General features: G+C 42.5%; 1 protein-coding gene across 3 annotated transcripts in view; it reads right to left on the reverse strand.

The window, feature by feature from the left end:
* Positions 1 to 1,386: 1,386 nt before the first annotated feature.
* Positions 1,387 to 18,810, reverse strand: part of prkacaa (protein kinase, cAMP-dependent, catalytic, alpha, genome duplicate a) — a 30,734-nt gene continuing 13,310 nt past the window's right edge. For all 3 annotated transcript variants that reach the window (XM_072675224.1, XM_072675223.1, XM_072675226.1), the window contains exons 2-10: positions 15,638 to 15,699; positions 13,772 to 13,900; positions 13,365 to 13,463; positions 13,133 to 13,215; positions 11,382 to 11,508; positions 9,828 to 9,923; positions 9,456 to 9,578; positions 7,420 to 7,584; positions 1,387 to 5,275 (exon numbers count right to left, since the gene is read on the reverse strand). In XM_072675224.1, the coding sequence (XP_072531325.1) occupies positions 5,150 to 5,275; positions 7,420 to 7,584; positions 9,456 to 9,578; positions 9,828 to 9,923; positions 11,382 to 11,508; positions 13,133 to 13,215; positions 13,365 to 13,463; positions 13,772 to 13,900; positions 15,638 to 15,699 (1,010 nt within the window). In that variant the 3' untranslated portion in view covers positions 1,387 to 5,149. The remainder of the gene's footprint in view (positions 5,276 to 7,419; positions 7,585 to 9,455; positions 9,579 to 9,827; positions 9,924 to 11,381; positions 11,509 to 13,132; positions 13,216 to 13,364; positions 13,464 to 13,771; positions 13,901 to 15,637; positions 15,700 to 18,810) is intronic.

Raw genomic sequence — 18,810 nt, forward strand, 5'->3', positions numbered from 1 at the left:
CCCCGCTGGAAGCCGCGCGGTCCGAGCGAGCGGAAACATCGCACCGTCGCGCGCGCGTGCGTTCGGCGCCTCGTGCGCTTAAGGTGGAACGGCCCGGATTGGCTTGCGCGCACGCACCTCCACCACTAGGGGGCGGCGGGATTTAAGGTGGAATGGTAAAGATGCCGGTCTGCGGCATCTAAACCAGTTAACGTTCACAAAACGCTCTTATTTCTCTAATATCAGCGAAAAAAAGACGAAAACGTGCCGTTATTAATACTTTATAATGATACAAATTAAAACACCACCCTGTGGTTTATTACAAAAACATTAAAAAAAATTCGCTTAAAAAAAGACTAGTTTTAGGATTTCAGTCTGTGGCAGAAATAAACGTTCATAAAACGTTTTTATTGCATTATTAACATCAACATTACCTTTTAAAACAACTAAGCAGGTTAAATAATAAAGATATGCTTCATAAACCAAGCTTTACAACAAGAATCAGCTCTTATTAAACTAGTTTATCACCACAAACATTAAAATAGCATTTAAAATAAGACTCATTCACTCAGTAATTAGTTTAAAATATACTGAAATCTCATTAATTTAATTTAATTTTAAGACCATGTTTGATCCCTATGGTTTGAAATCACTTGATGTCTGGATTCCCAGTGTAGTCCACTTTACTGGGAACTACTGGGATGACTGGAATACACCTATGAATTTACCTTGAAAAAAATTATATATATATATATAAATAAAGGTATCAAAACTAGTTTTGACATCTGTTTTATAAACCAATCTTTATGATAATAATTTTAAAAAAATCTTATTTTAGTTTCTCAGTTTCAAACAAGACCCACGTTTACTAATAATAAACAGTCTGGTCTGCAAGGTCAATTAACTTGACATTTAAAAAAGTAAATAAATAAATAAATAAATATATATATAATTACACTACAAAGAAGGGATAAAACAACTTAAAAGTTGAACAGATATACTAGAACTAAAGCTAAAAAGTAAAAAAAATAAGATAGTCCTTTATTAGTCCCACTGTGGGGAAATTCTCAATAATAATTCTAAATAAAACAACCTGTGCAAAAATAAGTGATCATACACTAGTTTGTCAACAAAGTAAATCTAAATAAATTTAGTTAATCACCAAAAAACATAAAAATACCTATTAAAACTCATTAGTTAAATGAATATATATATGTTTATACATATTAATATACAGTTTAACATTATTAGTAATAATGGCAAAAGACTAAAGTGAAAATTGCTTCTATTATGAAAGTTTTAAACTAAAGCTTAAAAAAAGGAGAATCTGATTCATAAACCAACTTTTATAATAAAGAAACGACTCTTATTAAACCAGTAAAGTTCAAAATAACATTTCAGACACGATTTGGTAATTTTAACAATTAAAACTTTATTGGAATGATACATGTTGCAAAATATTATTCTGTGTACTTTTTTTTTTGTATTTTTTGTCTTTTTTTGTTGTTTTATTTTAACATACTCCATGTGTCTTACGGGTATCCGTCAAGTTCTCCAGAAGGTAAAATAATTAAGACTGTTAAAGGCAGAGAATATACAGTATTGTTTCCCCGAAAAGGTACAATAAACCACACCATCACCATACCTGTGTCGGGAGGAAAAAGAGTTTCTTGTTATTGAAAATACACTTAGAAAATATGCAAAAAGTAAATCAATGTTTTTTTCTTTTAACTTCATGATTTTAAAAAGCAAATAGAGTGTAGGAAACTGGATGTGTACAAAGGCAAATTGAAGCGTGGACTGATGCACACAAAAATAGCTGATTGACAACATAGTGAAGGGATGAGGAGGAGACGGAGGGACATTGGGACACCAAACGTGTTTCAAGAGGAGGATTGGGCCCAGAGAACCGAGAGGACAGAGAGAGGGTGACTGCAACAGCGCAACCACGCAAGGTCTTCACTTATTTACATACTCGGTCAGAAGAGGCCTCGGGAGCGGAGCGCGCATCTGAGCATTTCCCATAAATCTTTGGTTATTGGAAAACGATTAGATGCTGTCGTGCAGGACCTGCTTAGAACCTGCTCGTGGATTTACTCCTGTATTGTCCACGTCTCTTTCTTTCTTTTGCAGGGCCCGCGAGCATAAAGGGAGCTCGGGGGTGGCGGCGTTCGTCTGAGAACAGGCCAGAAGCGGAGCTCAGGTGAGAGGCTCGCTTGTTTTGAGGAGCTTTGAGGAGCTTTATACAGGCGGGTCCTGTGAAAGAGGTCTAACCAATCTAGAAAAGCTCTGGTTCTCATCTGAACCACTTTGGTACATCCTCTGACACAGTATATTAAATAGGGGATAGTCCTTAGCCAAGTTTTTTTGTCAAACCGCCACTGCAGACAAGCCAAAGTCTGTCGATTTCATTTCTTTTAGTAAAAAAAAAAAAGAAAAGAACTTCAGTAAGCTTTCATTGAACACTGTTTTTACCCCCAGCACATGAGCTACACCAGACCAAGAGGGTGAAGATGTCTCCACACTTTTCTTTCTTTATAATGACATGCTTTGGAGTCTTAAAAGAGAGAAACAAGGAAATAAAAGGTGAGGGGGAAAAATAAAGGATGAAAGGTGACACTCTACAGCAAAAAACAAACAAACAAACAAAAAAAAACCCTAAAGTAATTCTACAACAGGGTACGTCAGCCGGCCTCGGGTCGTTCTCTGCCCTCCGTCAATGGTACTCAAACAGCAGTCGTCCAAACAATCATTTTGGTGTCAAAAAGAGAGCATCCAAAGACAAAACCCCGCCTCCCCCCCTTCCATCCCGCCCCCTAAAAGATCAGATCTGTCTTTATGCTGGCACCAGGTCGTTAGCTTTGTGAACATTCAGTAAAAGTAACTCATCACACTTTACTTATTAAAAAAAAACTAAACAAAAACAAAAACAAACACCCGCCCAACTAATCAGGTCAGGATCTTTAGGTACGTCACATAAAATCACAGAGTTTTCTGCAGGTTTAGCGGGAAGCACAGCAGCACGCCGCAGAGTCCTGCACGAAAAACGCCAAAATCCAAGGTGGAGCACGACTGCGCACAGACAGAATCAAAGCAAAGCTCGGATTAAAACCAACGAAATCATTACGGCAAGAGTTTCACGCTATTGCACATGTTGGGGCACTACGGACGTCTCTGAGATACTCTGGTTTAGATTGTCTTCAAAGCGCGAGAATGGGTTCTCTTAAAGCTCCCAGGTCAAAGAACTTCACATCAAGTAAAGCCGTACCTTGTCGTTTTACGATAAGGGGCCACGGATACGAGTTCAGATACCGCCGACTTATTTATACGCACATATGAAGCCCCACCAGTAGCTGCGAGAGCGTCCTGCGATTTATAGATTTGGAGAACTGGAGAGCCATCAAGTGACCTGGGCACTTGATTTCTGTTGAGGTTTTTTGCTTTAAAAAAACAAAAGAAAAAGAAAAGAGGGTGCCTAGCCTAGCCTGGCCTGCATGTAGTATTGTCAGAGTTGCTCAGGAAAGGCAGGTTAGGGTTCTGTAGTGTCGGGAAGTGTATGTATGTAGTGTCCACACATACATACAATATAATATCCTCATGCCTTACCCATCGTCACTCGACGGATCTAAGAGCAGAGCTCTCAGGTTCCATGCTTAAAATGCCGGTTGCCAGGTTTGCGAGTAAAACACACCAACTCTAGAGCAGAGACCTCTCATAGTCCTGCTCCAACGTTTCGCAGTACAAAAATAACAACATGCACCTTTTTATTTTTTTGTTCTTCCTTTCGGAGATTTTTGCTACTTTTCACGTGTTAACACATCGTAATCCACACCAGCTTCACTGCAACTAACAAGCGGTTTGTGCTTCAACAATTCACATTCTCCCACACCCCCGCCCGCCCCCGCCCCAACACACAATCACACATTTCGGCAGTTACTTGATTTACTTCTGGAAGAAAAACAAAAAAAAACCTTAATTTAGGATTTAAAGAGGAAAAAACAACCAAAAAGTAATAATAAAAAAAAAATGAATGTAATGAGTGTAATGAGCTGCAGGCCGTCATATATAACGGTACACGTGTGCTACCAAAGACTGATATTCAGGAGTGTGAGAATCATACTGGTGGCTGTATCCAAACCACAGAGCTTCCCCTCCACTATGGCTGCTATAGCTGTGATTTGAGCTGTGCTAGCAAACAAACAAACAAAAAAAAAAAAAGTCATAATGGATGTCAAAGTCAGGCCTAGAAGTTGAAAAATGACAAGACGACAGTTTTCATTTAAAGTGGTCGACAATGCCTTAACACGTCTGGAATTTGTACCAAGAGTGAAAATGACGCCATGGAAAACAAACAAAAGCGACGTGACGGGGTGGTAGTGGTGTTAATATTGAAGTATTGAAGAAATGGCAAAAGCCACCAAAGCCAAAAGTGCCCCGAACTCGACACAATACAGAGAGGGGGAAAAAAAGCTGGCTTCCCACAACCACCTGTTTTCTGTTAGTGCCACTAGGCCGGCCTGTTTGACTTGGTATTGCTAGGACAGAATTTTTTTTTTTTTGAATGGAAAGAGTCGAAGGAGGGGGGAGAGGGAAAAAAAAAAAGAAAGAGAGGAAGGGGTAAGGGGAGGGAAGGGGAGGGGGTACGGGTGGGTGAAGCAACGCTAAACAGGGTAGAGAATATCAGAGCAAGGCTCGACCGCCGAGCTCATTCAAGAAGCCGCCATCCAGGAGTGAAGCGTCCTGGACGAACCGCGATTCAGTACCAGAGATTAAACTCCGTGCCCCGTGCCGACCAAACTGCGAGAGATGACTGCCCCTCTGCCAAGAGGACCCTCTCTACAAACCAAAAGGGAGAAGATGAACAATGGATAAGTATATAGTAATAAGTGATAAGCGATCTCGAAAGGCAACAACACTGCTGGCTCTCTCTTGGGACTTTTTTTTTTGTTGTTTTTTTTCTTTTTTCCTCCTTTTCCCCTCTCTCTCCATCTCTGTGTATATCGGGAGGGGGTCTACATCATTGTTGTTACTGAATACAGGCTCAGTCCAGTCTATCATCTCTCTCTTTCTCTCTCTCTCTCTCTTTCTCTCTCTCTCGCTCTTTCTGCTGCGCCCCCCCCCCTGTCTACATCACTCCGCCACTCTCTCCCTCCACTGCTCATGGCTGGGTCTAGAACTCAGCAAACTCCTTTCCGCATTTTTCTGTGAACGAGACTCGGATTTCCTCCTCCTCATAGTCGTCGAAGTTGCTGGTGTCCCCAGGACCTTTGCACTTAGGGATGAAGGGGGCTTCCACCTGAGACAGACAGACAAGACAAGGAAACACAGGGATTACAACATGGTTCTGAGGTCCATGATTACTGATTACAGGCTGTAAAAACATAGCGATATGTTCTCAGTATGGATTTTATATATATATATAAGTGCCCTGATAAAAAAAAAAAAAGCTGGCTTCCCACAAACACCTTTTTTCTGTTCTGTTTATATATAATATATTGTCTCAAGTTTGGGGCACTTTGGCCCTATATATATATTATATAGCGCAAGTAAACTAAAACAACACTGACCACTAGATAGCAGTATCGCACTCAACTTTTAACTTCTGTTTTCAAAAACTCAGATTTTAGGCTTTTTATGGCAAGTTTTTATACTATTACGGGTTTTCTAAAATCTGAAAAAAAAACAAAAACACACATTATTTATATTTATATTTATTTATATATATATATATATATATATATATATATATATATATATATATATATATATATATATATATATAGACACACCCACACACATATATAGATAGATAGTGGGCTATATGGTAAAAATATCCCGATATTCTAAAATTCTGATAGACAATATTAACTGTGACATACTGCAATGATATCACAGACAAAAATGCATCAGTAGTCACAGAATCTGCTGCACGTCATCCACTTAAACTAGACTAATTACACTAATTAAACATGCAGTTGATCAATATCCTCGATACACTTACAAAAGCATAGTGTCACGATAACAAAACTGATCACAACACAATAAATTAGTCATATTACCCAGCCCTATTATATATAACACATATACACGACTCTGTCGATTGCTCTGCACCACTCTCCAAAGTCATCGTTCCTCTCTGTCATCAACCCTTCACCCCACTGTCAGTCATTTCAGAACATTACAACCCCCACATGATGCCACATGATCGGGTTTGCTACACGTATAAATAAGCGAGCACGCCAGTCAGCTGTAGCAGAGTGCAAAACCCTCATTGCGGGCAAAGGACGAAATTTTGACTAATGTCCAAAAGGGCTCGATAATAAAAAAGGTGGTAGCATTTCGGAAAACGCCGCACCTCGGAACGGACTTCTCGCACATCGAGTCAAATCACCAGGATTCATCTGAGATCCCAGATGCAGTCAATCAGCCAAGACATGTTTGGTATCTGAAGTTTGCCTTTGCTGTTTAGAATGGGAGATGCTAGGCTAACATTGCTAACAAACACAGAACTCCTCTCTGTAAATAAATACATCCCCGCCAAAACATTTCTCAACCTGCTCAAAACACTTCCCATCTTCATTTGTTTGGCACAGACCAGCAGATGTGGTTTAGATCTCAGTTTCAGTCTATAAACAGCAAATAAAACTTCTCCACAGAGCCGAATGGTGGAGCAGCCATTTTGCGTAAGGTTTCAACATCAGTTGAATGTTTAAAGTCAATTATTTCATTTATTTGTACACATTTTTAAGCCAACATTAAACATGGAGTATGTGCTGTATGTATATTTTAGCACGTGACGTTAACCTACCGTCTTCGGTTTCAGAGTTTTTTTTTTTTTTAACTTCAAATATTACATATTTTGGCTGATTATCATTTCACCCAGATGCAGCCAATCTACTCGTATCTGCTCCTCTAAACGGGGTGCGCTCCCCTGCTGAAGACACCTCAGATTGTCAGACTGCAACAGTGAGCAATGAGTTCCAAAACTACGTGGCTTACAAACGTGCCCTCATCCAAACCACCATAACCCTTCAGCTGTACGGAAAAAGTTCGGTTTTGATCAGACGGCATGTCTCACTCTGGGGAAATCCCCAGCGGTGGGAAATTCACTCTACAGCAGCCTAAGAGTTTAGTAAAGCACTTTTAAATCCACGGTTTTAATAGAAAACAATAACAACAATAAAATAACATTTACACCCTTTTACACGAGATTATCACCTGATTACACTGCGCTATTGTCCAGGCCTACTTCAGATACCACTACAGTACTGAAATCTTGGTTACTGACCAAGAACAATAAAGATTCAACACTTCCCAAAACTAATTCATCGAGGATTCTCGTCACAGTAGCCAAATTAAATGTTCCCTAATGTCCTAAAACTTGACCATCGCACATCTACCCATTAAAGCTCTGAAATAACACAGCCTGAGCTCGCTCACCTTCCTCTGATAGATGGCGATCCAGTCGGTGGTGGCAAACCACTTGTGGCCCTTGATGTCGTTGACGCCGTTCTTGAGGTTGCCGAAGCGTTTAGTCAGGTCCACCTGCAGCAGATTTCTCAGCAGGTCCTTCAGGTCCGAGCTGAAGTGGGAGGGGAAGCGCACCTGTTGAGAGAAATGTTTTTTTTTTTTTTCCATGAAATATCCTTAATTCAGGACCTGAAGTCCTTCACATCAACAACAAATAACCCCTTTATTCCAGAATTGGTCCCATATCCATTTCCTCACACAGTGCTACTAAATTAGAGGCTAATATACAGTTTTGGAGACCACGAAGCTGAGTTAGCTGAATTTGCAGACTATAAATGGCATAAAGTCACTAGTCAGTCATGTGAAAGACTAGTGGAGAGCCGGCCAAGGCAGGAAAGTCTGTGATTGGCAGTCAAGGTTTTTTCACCATAGTGATTTCTGAATGCTCTCAAAGTTGAAATATTAGTACTGTGTTAACTTATTTGCATTATAATTATTATATCATACTATTATATTATTATTATCATCATCATCATTTCTTTGCATTATTTGAGCAGTTGCTTTTGAGCAGTTGTGTTTTTTGCTTATAAATGCTGTAAATAGTAATATTTCTATTTAAAATGTAGGGGAAATGTTGTCCATGCTTTATGAAATACAATGTAAATGTTAATTTCCCTAAACACACTGCCTAGAAATAGTAAAACCAGAGAAACTGATGATGTAGGGTGGGCTCTTCAAATTTTCCCAGAGCTGTAGCCCAACGTAGCCAACAAGTAATGGAAGTTCATACCCCACCAATTCGCGCTTCGTGCAAACTGCCTGCCAAAACCACCACATTCAACTCAAACTGGGCTGAGATGCTAATTAAATGTCTAATAGACTTGCTTGCAATGCAGGACACATTGAGACTTACTTTGTAGCATACACCAATCAGCCATAACATTAGTACCACTGAGAGGTGAAGTGAAACCTTGCGATCATCTTTATCTACAGATGAAGCAGTGGGATCTACAGATTAGGCAGCAAGTGAACAGTCAGTTCTTAAAAAAATCTGAGACTCGGTCAAGAGCCAAACGGTGACGCTCTAGACGACTGGGACAGAGCAGCTCCGAAACATCAGGCAGGTCTTGTGGGGGTTTTCCTGGTATGCAGTGGTCAGTACCTACCAAAAGTGCTTCAAGAAAGCACAATCAAGGAACCAGCGACAGGGTCATGGGCACCTATGGCTCATGGATACTCATGGAAGTCCCACCTCACAACTCGCAGGATTTAAAGGATCTGCAGCTGACATTTGTCTTGGTGCCAGATACCACAGCAGGACACCTTCAGAGGTCTTGAAGAATCGAATGCCGAATGGCCAGAGATGTTATGGTGGCTCTAAAACTCGATATTCGACAGGCGGCACTAATGTTTGCTTTATCAATGAGCCTCAGGGTGCCCATGACCCGCCGGTCACCAGTCACCACCTTTCTTGGGAGCACACTGCGTACTGGGAACACCTCACAAAAACTTGGCTAACGTTTTGTAGATGCGCTGACACCGTCGTCTGTCCATCACAGCTTGGATCTGGTCAATGTCATGGCTGGTCGAGGTCATTTTTAAATACATTCTTGGTGGAGGGATTCAAGCAGGGGGATATATGGAAAGAAATATTCCCTAAAAAAAAGATTTACGTGTAGATTCACTGGTGGTTTGGGATGGTAAATATAACGGTTATATTGTGTTGTAGACCCCTTAAACCTCTCTGAATGACCTGGTTTTAATCTCAACCACTAAACTACACCCAAACTTCCATAAATCTGTGAAATTCCAGGTTCATTCAACACAGCTTGGGGTTTCCTAAGCTCCTACATCAGCTGATAAATCCAAGCCCCCCCCCCCCCCCAACTATAATCCAGTAGCTCCGTCCATTCAGGACTGTAGTCATATTGCATGAACTTGCTGTTGCTGTCTGAGAGCAACTCTTGACAGACAGCAGTAAAAGTCTGCTCCTCTTCTCCACCCACCTTGCCTGAGACAATCTTCTCGTAGATTTGAATGGGCTGATCAGCGAAGAAGGGGGGATAACCAGCAGCCATCTCATAAATCAGGACCCCCAGTGCCCACCAGTCCACTGCTTTATTATAGCCCTGGGAGAGAAGGAGCGCAGCAAAATTACAACACAGCCGAAGAACCTCATGATTTAGGTGCTCTCCCGCGCTCTCTCTCTCTCTTTCTCACCTTCTACAAGTTTAGGCCCACCATGACTAATGATCATGCGTGTGTTTGCGTGATGTGTTACAGCATGACTCAGTGAGAGAGTGCATCAGTGCGAAAGGTTATTTGTGGTTTATGAATGGAACAGAAAAACAACGGCGAGCACAGCCACAGGTACGCACTTTACTGAGGATGATTTCTGGTGCCAAGTACTCGGGAGTGCCGCACAGCGTCCAGGTCCGGCCCTTGACACGCTTGGCAAAGCCAAAATCTGTTACCTGCAAGAAAGGACAGGGAGAAGAGCTGAAAACGACACTCTTCAATTCACATTTCATAGACTGCAGTTATTAAATTGAGTCGGCATCTTCTAATGCAATGTACTCTGTTGCATTACTCTGTATACTTTGCTAGCTACCTTCACCCTGTCACTCTTCAGTGCTCAGGACCCCACAGGACTGAGCAGCACAGAGCAGGTAGTATTCGAGGAGGTGGGTCGTTCTCAGCACAGCAGTGCTGCTGGAGGTTTTAAACACAGTCTATAACCTCCAGCACAATTTGTGTTTTAAAAAAAAGAAGCACAATGGTGTGTCGGGCATCAACGGTCACAGGACTCTGCCCACTGGACGCTAAAGACTGGATATTTCTGGTTGGTGGACTATTCTCAGTCCAGCAGTGACGCTGAGGTGAGGCACTGCTATGTCTGATCCACTCGTACCAGCGCAACACACACACACACTATTGCGCCACCACCATGTCAGAGAATGACCCTCAGAGTGCTCCTATACGGTAAGTGGAGCTTACGAAAATGAACAGTGAGTGTAGAAACTCAGTTCTGTGCAATCAAACCCTCACAGCTATGTTCATACATCTAGCGTAAAGCCTTCTCAAATAAATGGAGGTTGTTACTATGGCAAAATCAGAAACACTATATGAACATTTCATTTTAGAGCACAAACTTTGACGTGATGTACGAGATGTGCAATACGGGCAAAAGTATTGGGACACGGCTCACTCGGTTTCTTCAGAAATCAAGGACATTTACCCTGCTTTTGTTGAAGTAACTGTCTCTACTGTCCAGGGAATGCAGCTTTCTACTAGATTTTGGAGAATTGCTGTGAGAATTTGATTGCATTCAGCTACAAGAGAGTCAGTGAGGACAGAATGTTGAATGATGATCACCACTCCACCTAATGCCCTACTCTCCAACTCATCCCAGAATTATTGGATGGAGCACCAACCATCATTCCAGAGAACACTGTTCCTCCACAGCTCAATGCTGGGGGGCTGCATGGAGCCAGTAGGTCCATGCAGATCTGCTCTAGATTCTATTGGCACTACTTCTCTACAGGGACTAGACAAGCTATGGTGCAACTTAAAATCAACTGAATGTGCTTTTTAGAGGGGGTGTCCACAAACAACTGGACAAGTAATGTAGAACATCTGTCGTTCTTAGGCTGGAGGGTGAGCATCACAACTTTACTGATGTTATAAGAAGGCCATTATATGGTTTAGAACAGAGGGGCCCCAGTCCTGGTCCTGATGATCGCAAATCTTAATCCAACAGAGGGTTTTAGGGTCTGTGGTACTGGATCAGAACTATCCAGGGTGGTAGACCTCAGCACCAGGATTGGGCGCCTCTGGCTTAAAATACATCCATTTCAGCTTGTGTTTGTGTACATATTATCTGGAGAGCTGGATGCTCTGTATGCTGCATGTGTGTGTGTGTGTGTGTTTACCTGTATATAGCCCTGCTGGTCTATCAGCAGGTTCTCAGGCTTCAGATCTCGGTAGATGAGGTCAAGCGAGTGAAGGTATTCAAAGGTCAGAACTATCTGGGCAGCATAGAAGCGAGCGTGAGGCTCACTACAGAGAGAATGGGAGAGAGAGAGAGAGGGGGAAACGGTGTTAAAGCAAATATTCAATTTACGAATATTAAACAAATAACCAAATATTAAATCCTTCAATATTGTGTTTAGAGCTTTAATCAGAGGCAGCAGCATCAATCTTAATCACAGAAAAAAAGAGAAGGACAAGGTTTGTCATGCCCACATAATCTGACCACAAGATTCTTATCTCAGGAGTTCAAAATCAATAAGGCATGGCCACAAGATCTTATCTTGAGAATGTGAAATTATTAGAGCTACATGAAGCCTCAACACAAAGTTCAACCACCTCACATCTTTACTTGGGTCCATGTAAACCCATCAGCCAGAACATTAGTACCTCCTGCACAATCACTGAGTAGCAAGTGATCAGTCAGTTTATGAAGGTGATGAAGATGATACACATACTTGACCATTTTTCCTGTTTCCAACACATTCATTCATCACCTTCGAGAACTGACCATTGACTCGTTGCCCAATACGTAAATCCTACTGCTTGACAGGTTGATGAAGCCACTGCAGATGAAGATAACCGATGTTTTCCACTTCACCAGTCATAATGTTAGGGCTGATTAATGTGGTCACTGAATAATGTGAAGATATTAAATAAGTCTTCAGATTGATGAGCTCATTTGCCCCAAATAAGGATCTTATTCGTTTTTTGGGGAAAACTCTTTATATCCATATCCTACAAATAAAAACACACATGATGACTACAGAGAAGAGTTAACAAATATGGCAGTTTGACTGCATACATCCAACAGAATTGTTAGAGAAGAGATTCTAATCCTGGAGTTATAAGTTGAGTTATAATCCTGGAGTTTAAAGGATTTAAAATGTAAAAATGTGAATATTTTGTGACGTGGAAACAAAAGTACATAATATTTAAGGATGCAGCACTGCTGGAAATGTGCTAAAAAGGTTGTATTTACTGGAAATGAGTGATGGAAAGTGTCCAAAACAACATTTTAAAGAAGGAAAAAAAAGTAAATTGAACCGTGCGGCACGAAGCTAAAGTTCCACCTTAAAACGGTGTCGCATTTCTGTAACTACTGCATTATTTAAGGCGGAAAGCAAAATTCCAGGAAGAAACAGGCGAATAAGAGGCCAACGTCAGCCTTGTGGGGCTCGGCCATGATGGTTTAGTGTCTCAAAATCACCACATTTAACAGCAGAAACCCAAGGTGAGGTGGTCAAGGTGAGGTGGTCAAGGTATAAGCAGAAAGACTGGCAGTGGAATTTATAACTCTTGATTTTAGAGAGTAAAGTTAGCTGAGGGCAAGACAGCATATTCTGCTTAGTGAGGTCCCTTAAAACACATGGAGTACAAAACGAGCAGGGCAGCTGCGTGCTGCCGGTACGAGAGGCTGAGGTCAATTAACAGACTGCAGGCGTCACCGTTGCCTGAAGACTAATCAGCAGAGGGATTTGATGAACCAGCGGAATTAAAGCTGACTGTCCTCAAATCCCACGGGTGGGCCTGTCCTAAAGAGGGACCAGCCACAGCAAATCCCACGGATGGGACGACACTTGCTAAAGGGTTAAAGAGAGCTAATATTGACATCGTGATGATCTTAAGGTGAATAACGTTTTTCAAGGCTCACCTGAATCTGCCGATTCTCCTCAAGTGAGAGAACATCTCCCCTCCAGGAACGTACTCCATTACCATATACAGATTAGAATTGTCCTGAGGAATTCGGAAGACAAAAAGGGGTACAATCAGAGAATCAGAAACACGAGTCCAGTCAGTCCAGAGTTTCCTGAAGTTTCCTGAAGCAACAGTCATGTGCTAGAGAGCACCTGAACAGTCATACAGCGTCAACTCAAAGCGAATACCTTGAAGGAGTGCTCCAACCGTACGAGAAAGGGGAAGCTGACGGCTTGCAAGATGCGTTTCTCATTCAGTGTGTGTTCTATCTGTTTCAGCTTCACCACCTGAAGGACGAAAACAAACAGCGGATCAGTTCCACGCGCCGTTACACCATTCTCACAACACTCACATAACCTAAAGACCTCGAATCCCTACACTTCTAAGACTACCACAATCACAGCTGGCGCTCCATTGCCCTGCCCTTTGCTGTAGGGCAGGGTTCGATCACGGTTCTTCAGGGTTCTCAAGTCACTCAAGCGTGCTCAAGAACTGTTCATTGATTTGGTTGGTGGGTGTGTTTGAGCAGGGAAGTCACCCAACTACACTGCACTGCACTCTGGCTCTTCAGGATAAGAAGCGAAGAACCGCTCACCTTCTGTTTGTCGAGAATCTTCATGGCAAAGTGCTGGCCCGTTTCTTTGTGCTTGACTAGCATGACTCGGCCGAAGGAGCCTGTGCCCAGCGTCTTCAGCCTCTCGAACTGGTCCAGAGACGCAGTGTTCTGGTAGAGAGAGATCAGAAATCAGTTGATGAGAAAACTCAGCAGAGACTCCTTCAACTTCTCCAAACATCTGCAGAACTCAACAGTAAGTACATAAAGTATATAAAGTGCTACTCCAAAGAAACCAGTAAATGCCCCCGACAGAGAACGGTCACAGCAAACGGAACCAGGAGTGTGTGCCTAACGTCTCTGAACATCTCCTAATGTTGTGGGCCAGTGGTTTGTTTGGATGGTAATAATAAAAATAATTTAAAGGACATTAATATTCACTACAGTAGTGTATAGTAGTAGTATTATGGTCTGTAGTAATAATATTACACCCTTTTACAGAGCAACTGAAGTTCAATTTAAAATATTCAGACCTTGTAGTTAATTTTCTTCATATAAAATGTTTTTCATACAGTTATTTATTACTTTTTTAATATATTAAATAAATGAAACAAAATAACTGGACTCTTGGGCTCTGTTGACAACAATAAGACTAATATTATAGACCTTTAACTCAAAACTGCCTTTAGGACAAGGAAAAATTATTAGCTGTATATCGAGGAAAAATGTAGAACATAGCAACAATGATCGAGGTGATGTCCCTATACTGTACAATATCTCAATAAGGGAATTATCGTGGCTGACCTAAACCAGATCTTATGTATTATTTCTTTACAGAAACACAAAAAACTGATCTAGTAGATCCTGAAGACATTTCTCTCTATGTGGAGGCTCAGTTAGAGCACTGGGTTATTGATAAGTGGGGTTGTGGGTTTGATACCCGGGTTCACTAAGCTGCCACTGTTGGGGCGCCTGAGCAAAGCCCTTAACCCTCTCTCTACTCCCTGGGCACCACAACTAAAGCAGCCCATCACCCACTGCATCACTGTGTGTGTGTGTGTGTGTTCACTGCACGGCTGGGTTAAAGAAAGAGGCCAAATTGCATTCCAACAGAAACAGAGGAAATGTGGTGGTCTTGTTCTTGATCATGTTGATGGTCTTCTCTGCTTTTGAATGATCTCAGCTCAGTTGAAGAGCACATCGTTGCTGTCCAATAAAAAAACAGGCATCTCCAAAATGACAACTTTACATTGACTCCCATTCTCCTGTAAAGTTTACACCAAGTCATTTAGAGCATTTCTATTGGTCCGTTCATCCAGATTTATTTACACAGTGTACAAAAGCAGCTACAAGCTTCAAACACTGGAGAACCCTGAAATAAATGGAGATGCATGTTTCAATGGACAGCAGCGATATGTTCAAGTTCTCAGCTTGAGAAGTTTAAACCATCGTATCTACATCTGACGGACATTAAAGCTGGCGCAGAAGATCAGATATTAAACATTTCAGGGCTAAAAGCCAGTTTTTTAAAAGCCAGGGAAATATTTAGTTCACTTTGTGTCCAGAAGGGGGCACACAACCCTTCATGATCTGTAATGATGGAGTGACTCTAATGTTTATGAATGTGTGTTTGCCAGACCCTCTGTGATTTTTCACTTTAGCCACAAGTGGACCTTTCCAGTGTGACCAGCAGGAGGCGTGTGAGACAACTCTCACACACAAATGTTTTATTATATATTATATATTATAAATATAAATAAACATTCTCCTCCCAATATACTTATTGATATTATTAAGACCTATTTGTTCATACAGATACCATAAATCAAAAATCCAAGCTCCGCAGTCTGACTGTACACCTGAAAGGAAACATATTAATGTAATAATAATTAAATATTACAGGCTTACCTGTGCTGGATTCTCCCATTTCTTGAGGAAATCTTCTTTGGCTTTAGCAAGAAACTCCTTCACTGTAAACGACAACAAACAGCAAACATTAACCATAATGTCATCTGTCTGACCGTCACCTGTGTGACAACCTCCCCACCCCACCCCACCAAAACAATACACACTTTTTGCTGAAAGAATAGCAATCAAGACCAAACAATGGTGCCTAGTGTAATACATTTGCACACAAAAGCTCCATTTGCTATGTCTGGAGAAAGGGAGGGAGGGAGGGAAGAGGGGGAGGGTTCAGGTAATGCTAGCAGTTTACATGTCTGAGGAGGTCTGTCGCACCGTGGACAGTCATCTCTTTTGTTTGACTGACTTAGTTGTATATTTAAGCTCAATACAAGACCCAAAACACGGTTATTTAGCAAGTTAGCACAGGGGCGCTTAGGTTGAAATGCAGCTTCAGCATAAATTCTTAAAGAATTAGCCATCATAGACCAACAGCCCAGAACCTGAGAACATTGAGGCTTGTGATGCAGTAAAACCCCCCCCCCAAAAAAACAGTACACTGGTGGAACACACTATACACTATATGGACAAAAGTATTGGGACACCTGCTTACTCACTTGTTTGTTAGAGTAACTGTCTCTACAGTCCAGAGCACTCAGCGACCAGAGCGTTAGTGAGGTCAGGATGATGCTGGACGATCACCACCCCACCATATCCCCAACTCATTCCAAAAGTATTGGATGGGGCACCACCTGCATCACTCCAGAGAACACAGTTCCTCCACTGCTCCACAGCTCAATGCTAAGGGGCCTTATACCCCTCTAGCCCACACCTGGCATTAGGCAGCATGGTGCCAATACTTCCATGTTTGTCTGCTCCAGAGAGTCCTATTCTAATGGCAGTACATCATACAGCACACAAGCTTGTGTTAGCAATGGGTGCAACCTAAAGTAGCTGAATGCATTCATCAGAAGGGCTGTCCACAAACATTTGGACGTGCCTCTGCCGTCAGTAACCTGAGTGGTGTTCCTGCAGCAGCTGTGTGGAAGTCCTTGGGTAATTTCTGACGTGGGCTTTGAAACTAGAAACCAGAAGTGAAGTAGGAAAGTGCATTTCCTGAAGAAAAGGCAGGATGGTTGCGCAGCTTGTTTGGTTCTCACTTCCAGGCAGTTGCTAGACGGTTGCTATGTAGTCAGTAGGGAGAAAATCTGTTGGCTGGGTGGTTGCTATTGTGTTGCTAAACCGTTGCAAGAGGGGTGCTATAGTGTTGCTAAGCGGTTGCCATGATATTTCAAATACTTTGTGGTTACTAGGCATTTGCAATGATATCCCAGGTTGCTGCTAGGGCGTTGCCTAGTAGTTGCTGTGGTGTCCCACGTGGTTGATTAGGCGTCCGCCTGATTGAGGAGCTGTATACAAGCCTACACCTAGATGCACACTGGCCAATCACATACGAGTTCTCCTGTGTGTGTGTGTATATATATATATATATATATATATATATATACACACACACACACACATACATAAAGTCTCTTATAATAAACCTCCATGGCTGGGGTTTCATCTACATCGTGTAGTCCTGGTGGGCTTCAACCCCTGCTAGTCAAACTCCATGGAGGACACTTCTTTTGGTTCCGCTGTGTGTGTGTGTGTGTGTGTGTGTGTGTGTGTGTGTGTGTGTGTGTGTGTGTGTGTGTGTGTGTGTGTGTTGAAGCCTATGGCCATCTCCCTCTCATTTCCACTGCTGTTAAAACCAAATCGACTGGCCTCATGTTATCTAACACTTCCTGTTCCCACAATGGCACAACAGTCAAATCAATAGCAGCTGGCACCGTGTGTGCACTCTGTGTGTGTGTGTGTGTGTGTGTGTGTGTGGATTATTAGAGTCCAGCCTAAAACTGTCCAACAATTCACAATAATTAGGAATTAGCACTTAAAACTACGGAATTAGAGATATTCAACAGTAAGGTACTCCGTGAGACACAACACTGTATTTGAGTGACCATGATGTACATGAGCAATCACTGCATTTCAGTCCAACAAGCAGCAGCTTGCCCAAAGACCATCAGCACAGCAGTTCTGGAGTGCTATTGGTCCAAATGCCATATTCTGTGAGCTATCTAGAGCACCAAACCCATTGGTGCTAGACTACCAATTAACCCACCTGTTCATAGCAAGGCTCCCAACTCTAGGAGGGTAAGGACTTAACACATGTCTCCCCTTCGATACGTGTGAAGCCAGCTGCCACCAGCTGTTTTCCAACTGTTGCCGATGCAGAATCATTGGGCAGCCGACTCCGAGGAAAGCTTCATCGCCTGCACCAGCTAACAGCTACCTACCCGGAGAGAGCACGGCCAATTGTGCCCACTCAAACTCAACAGACCACTGAGCCACTCCGAGTCCATGGAAATCATACTGGTTTTGTATCTTTCTGATGGTAGATGCGGTCTTTGGACACCAACTGTGGTGAGAGAGCTACCTGCATGTCCCGTGATGACTGTTTAAGATTGTTGGACACTTCACTACTCATCTCGTGGTTCTGCTCTTGGGCTGAACTTGCTCGGACGGCCATGGCTGATTTGTTATTGCTCAGAGATCCTTTTTTAAGCCCTTCCCAGACTCCTCTTCATCTACCACTGTCTTTCTGAAGGCCACAGAGAGCTCTTTGGATCTGGCCATGGTGATCTGATCTTCACCACTCACTTCAACAAGCAAGAGCAGGCTCCTCCTGAATCCTCTCTAACCATGTTCTGATCATCTGCAGCGGACATGCTGCACCGGATTACTCTAATGTCAGGCATTTTAGTAGTAATAAATGTGAGGGGTGTTAACTTATAAACACACACACACACACACACACACACACACACACACACACACACACACACACACACAGAGAGAGAGAGAAAAATTTCACACACCCATACACTGTACCGCCATGCAGGCAGAAGTGCAGGCAACCCCACCTCCCCCCTTCTTTGTCTTTACTGGACTAATGACTCTGTGGGAACGTTCGCATTCCAGGCCATTCCCCACTCCTCCGCTGCCGCGTCCCCTCGCTCGAGGGACCCTCAGGGGAGCCAACCGCTGCAGCGCATTGCAAACTCTGCAGCGTGTGTGTGTGTGTGTGTGTGTGTGTGTGGGAGAGTTTGCAAAGACTTAGCGAGGGCCTTGAG

Source organism: Salminus brasiliensis, chromosome 3 (genome assembly GCF_030463535.1).
Source record: "Salminus brasiliensis chromosome 3, fSalBra1.hap2, whole genome shotgun sequence".
Lineage (NCBI taxonomy): Eukaryota > Metazoa > Chordata > Actinopteri > Characiformes > Bryconidae > Salminus > Salminus brasiliensis.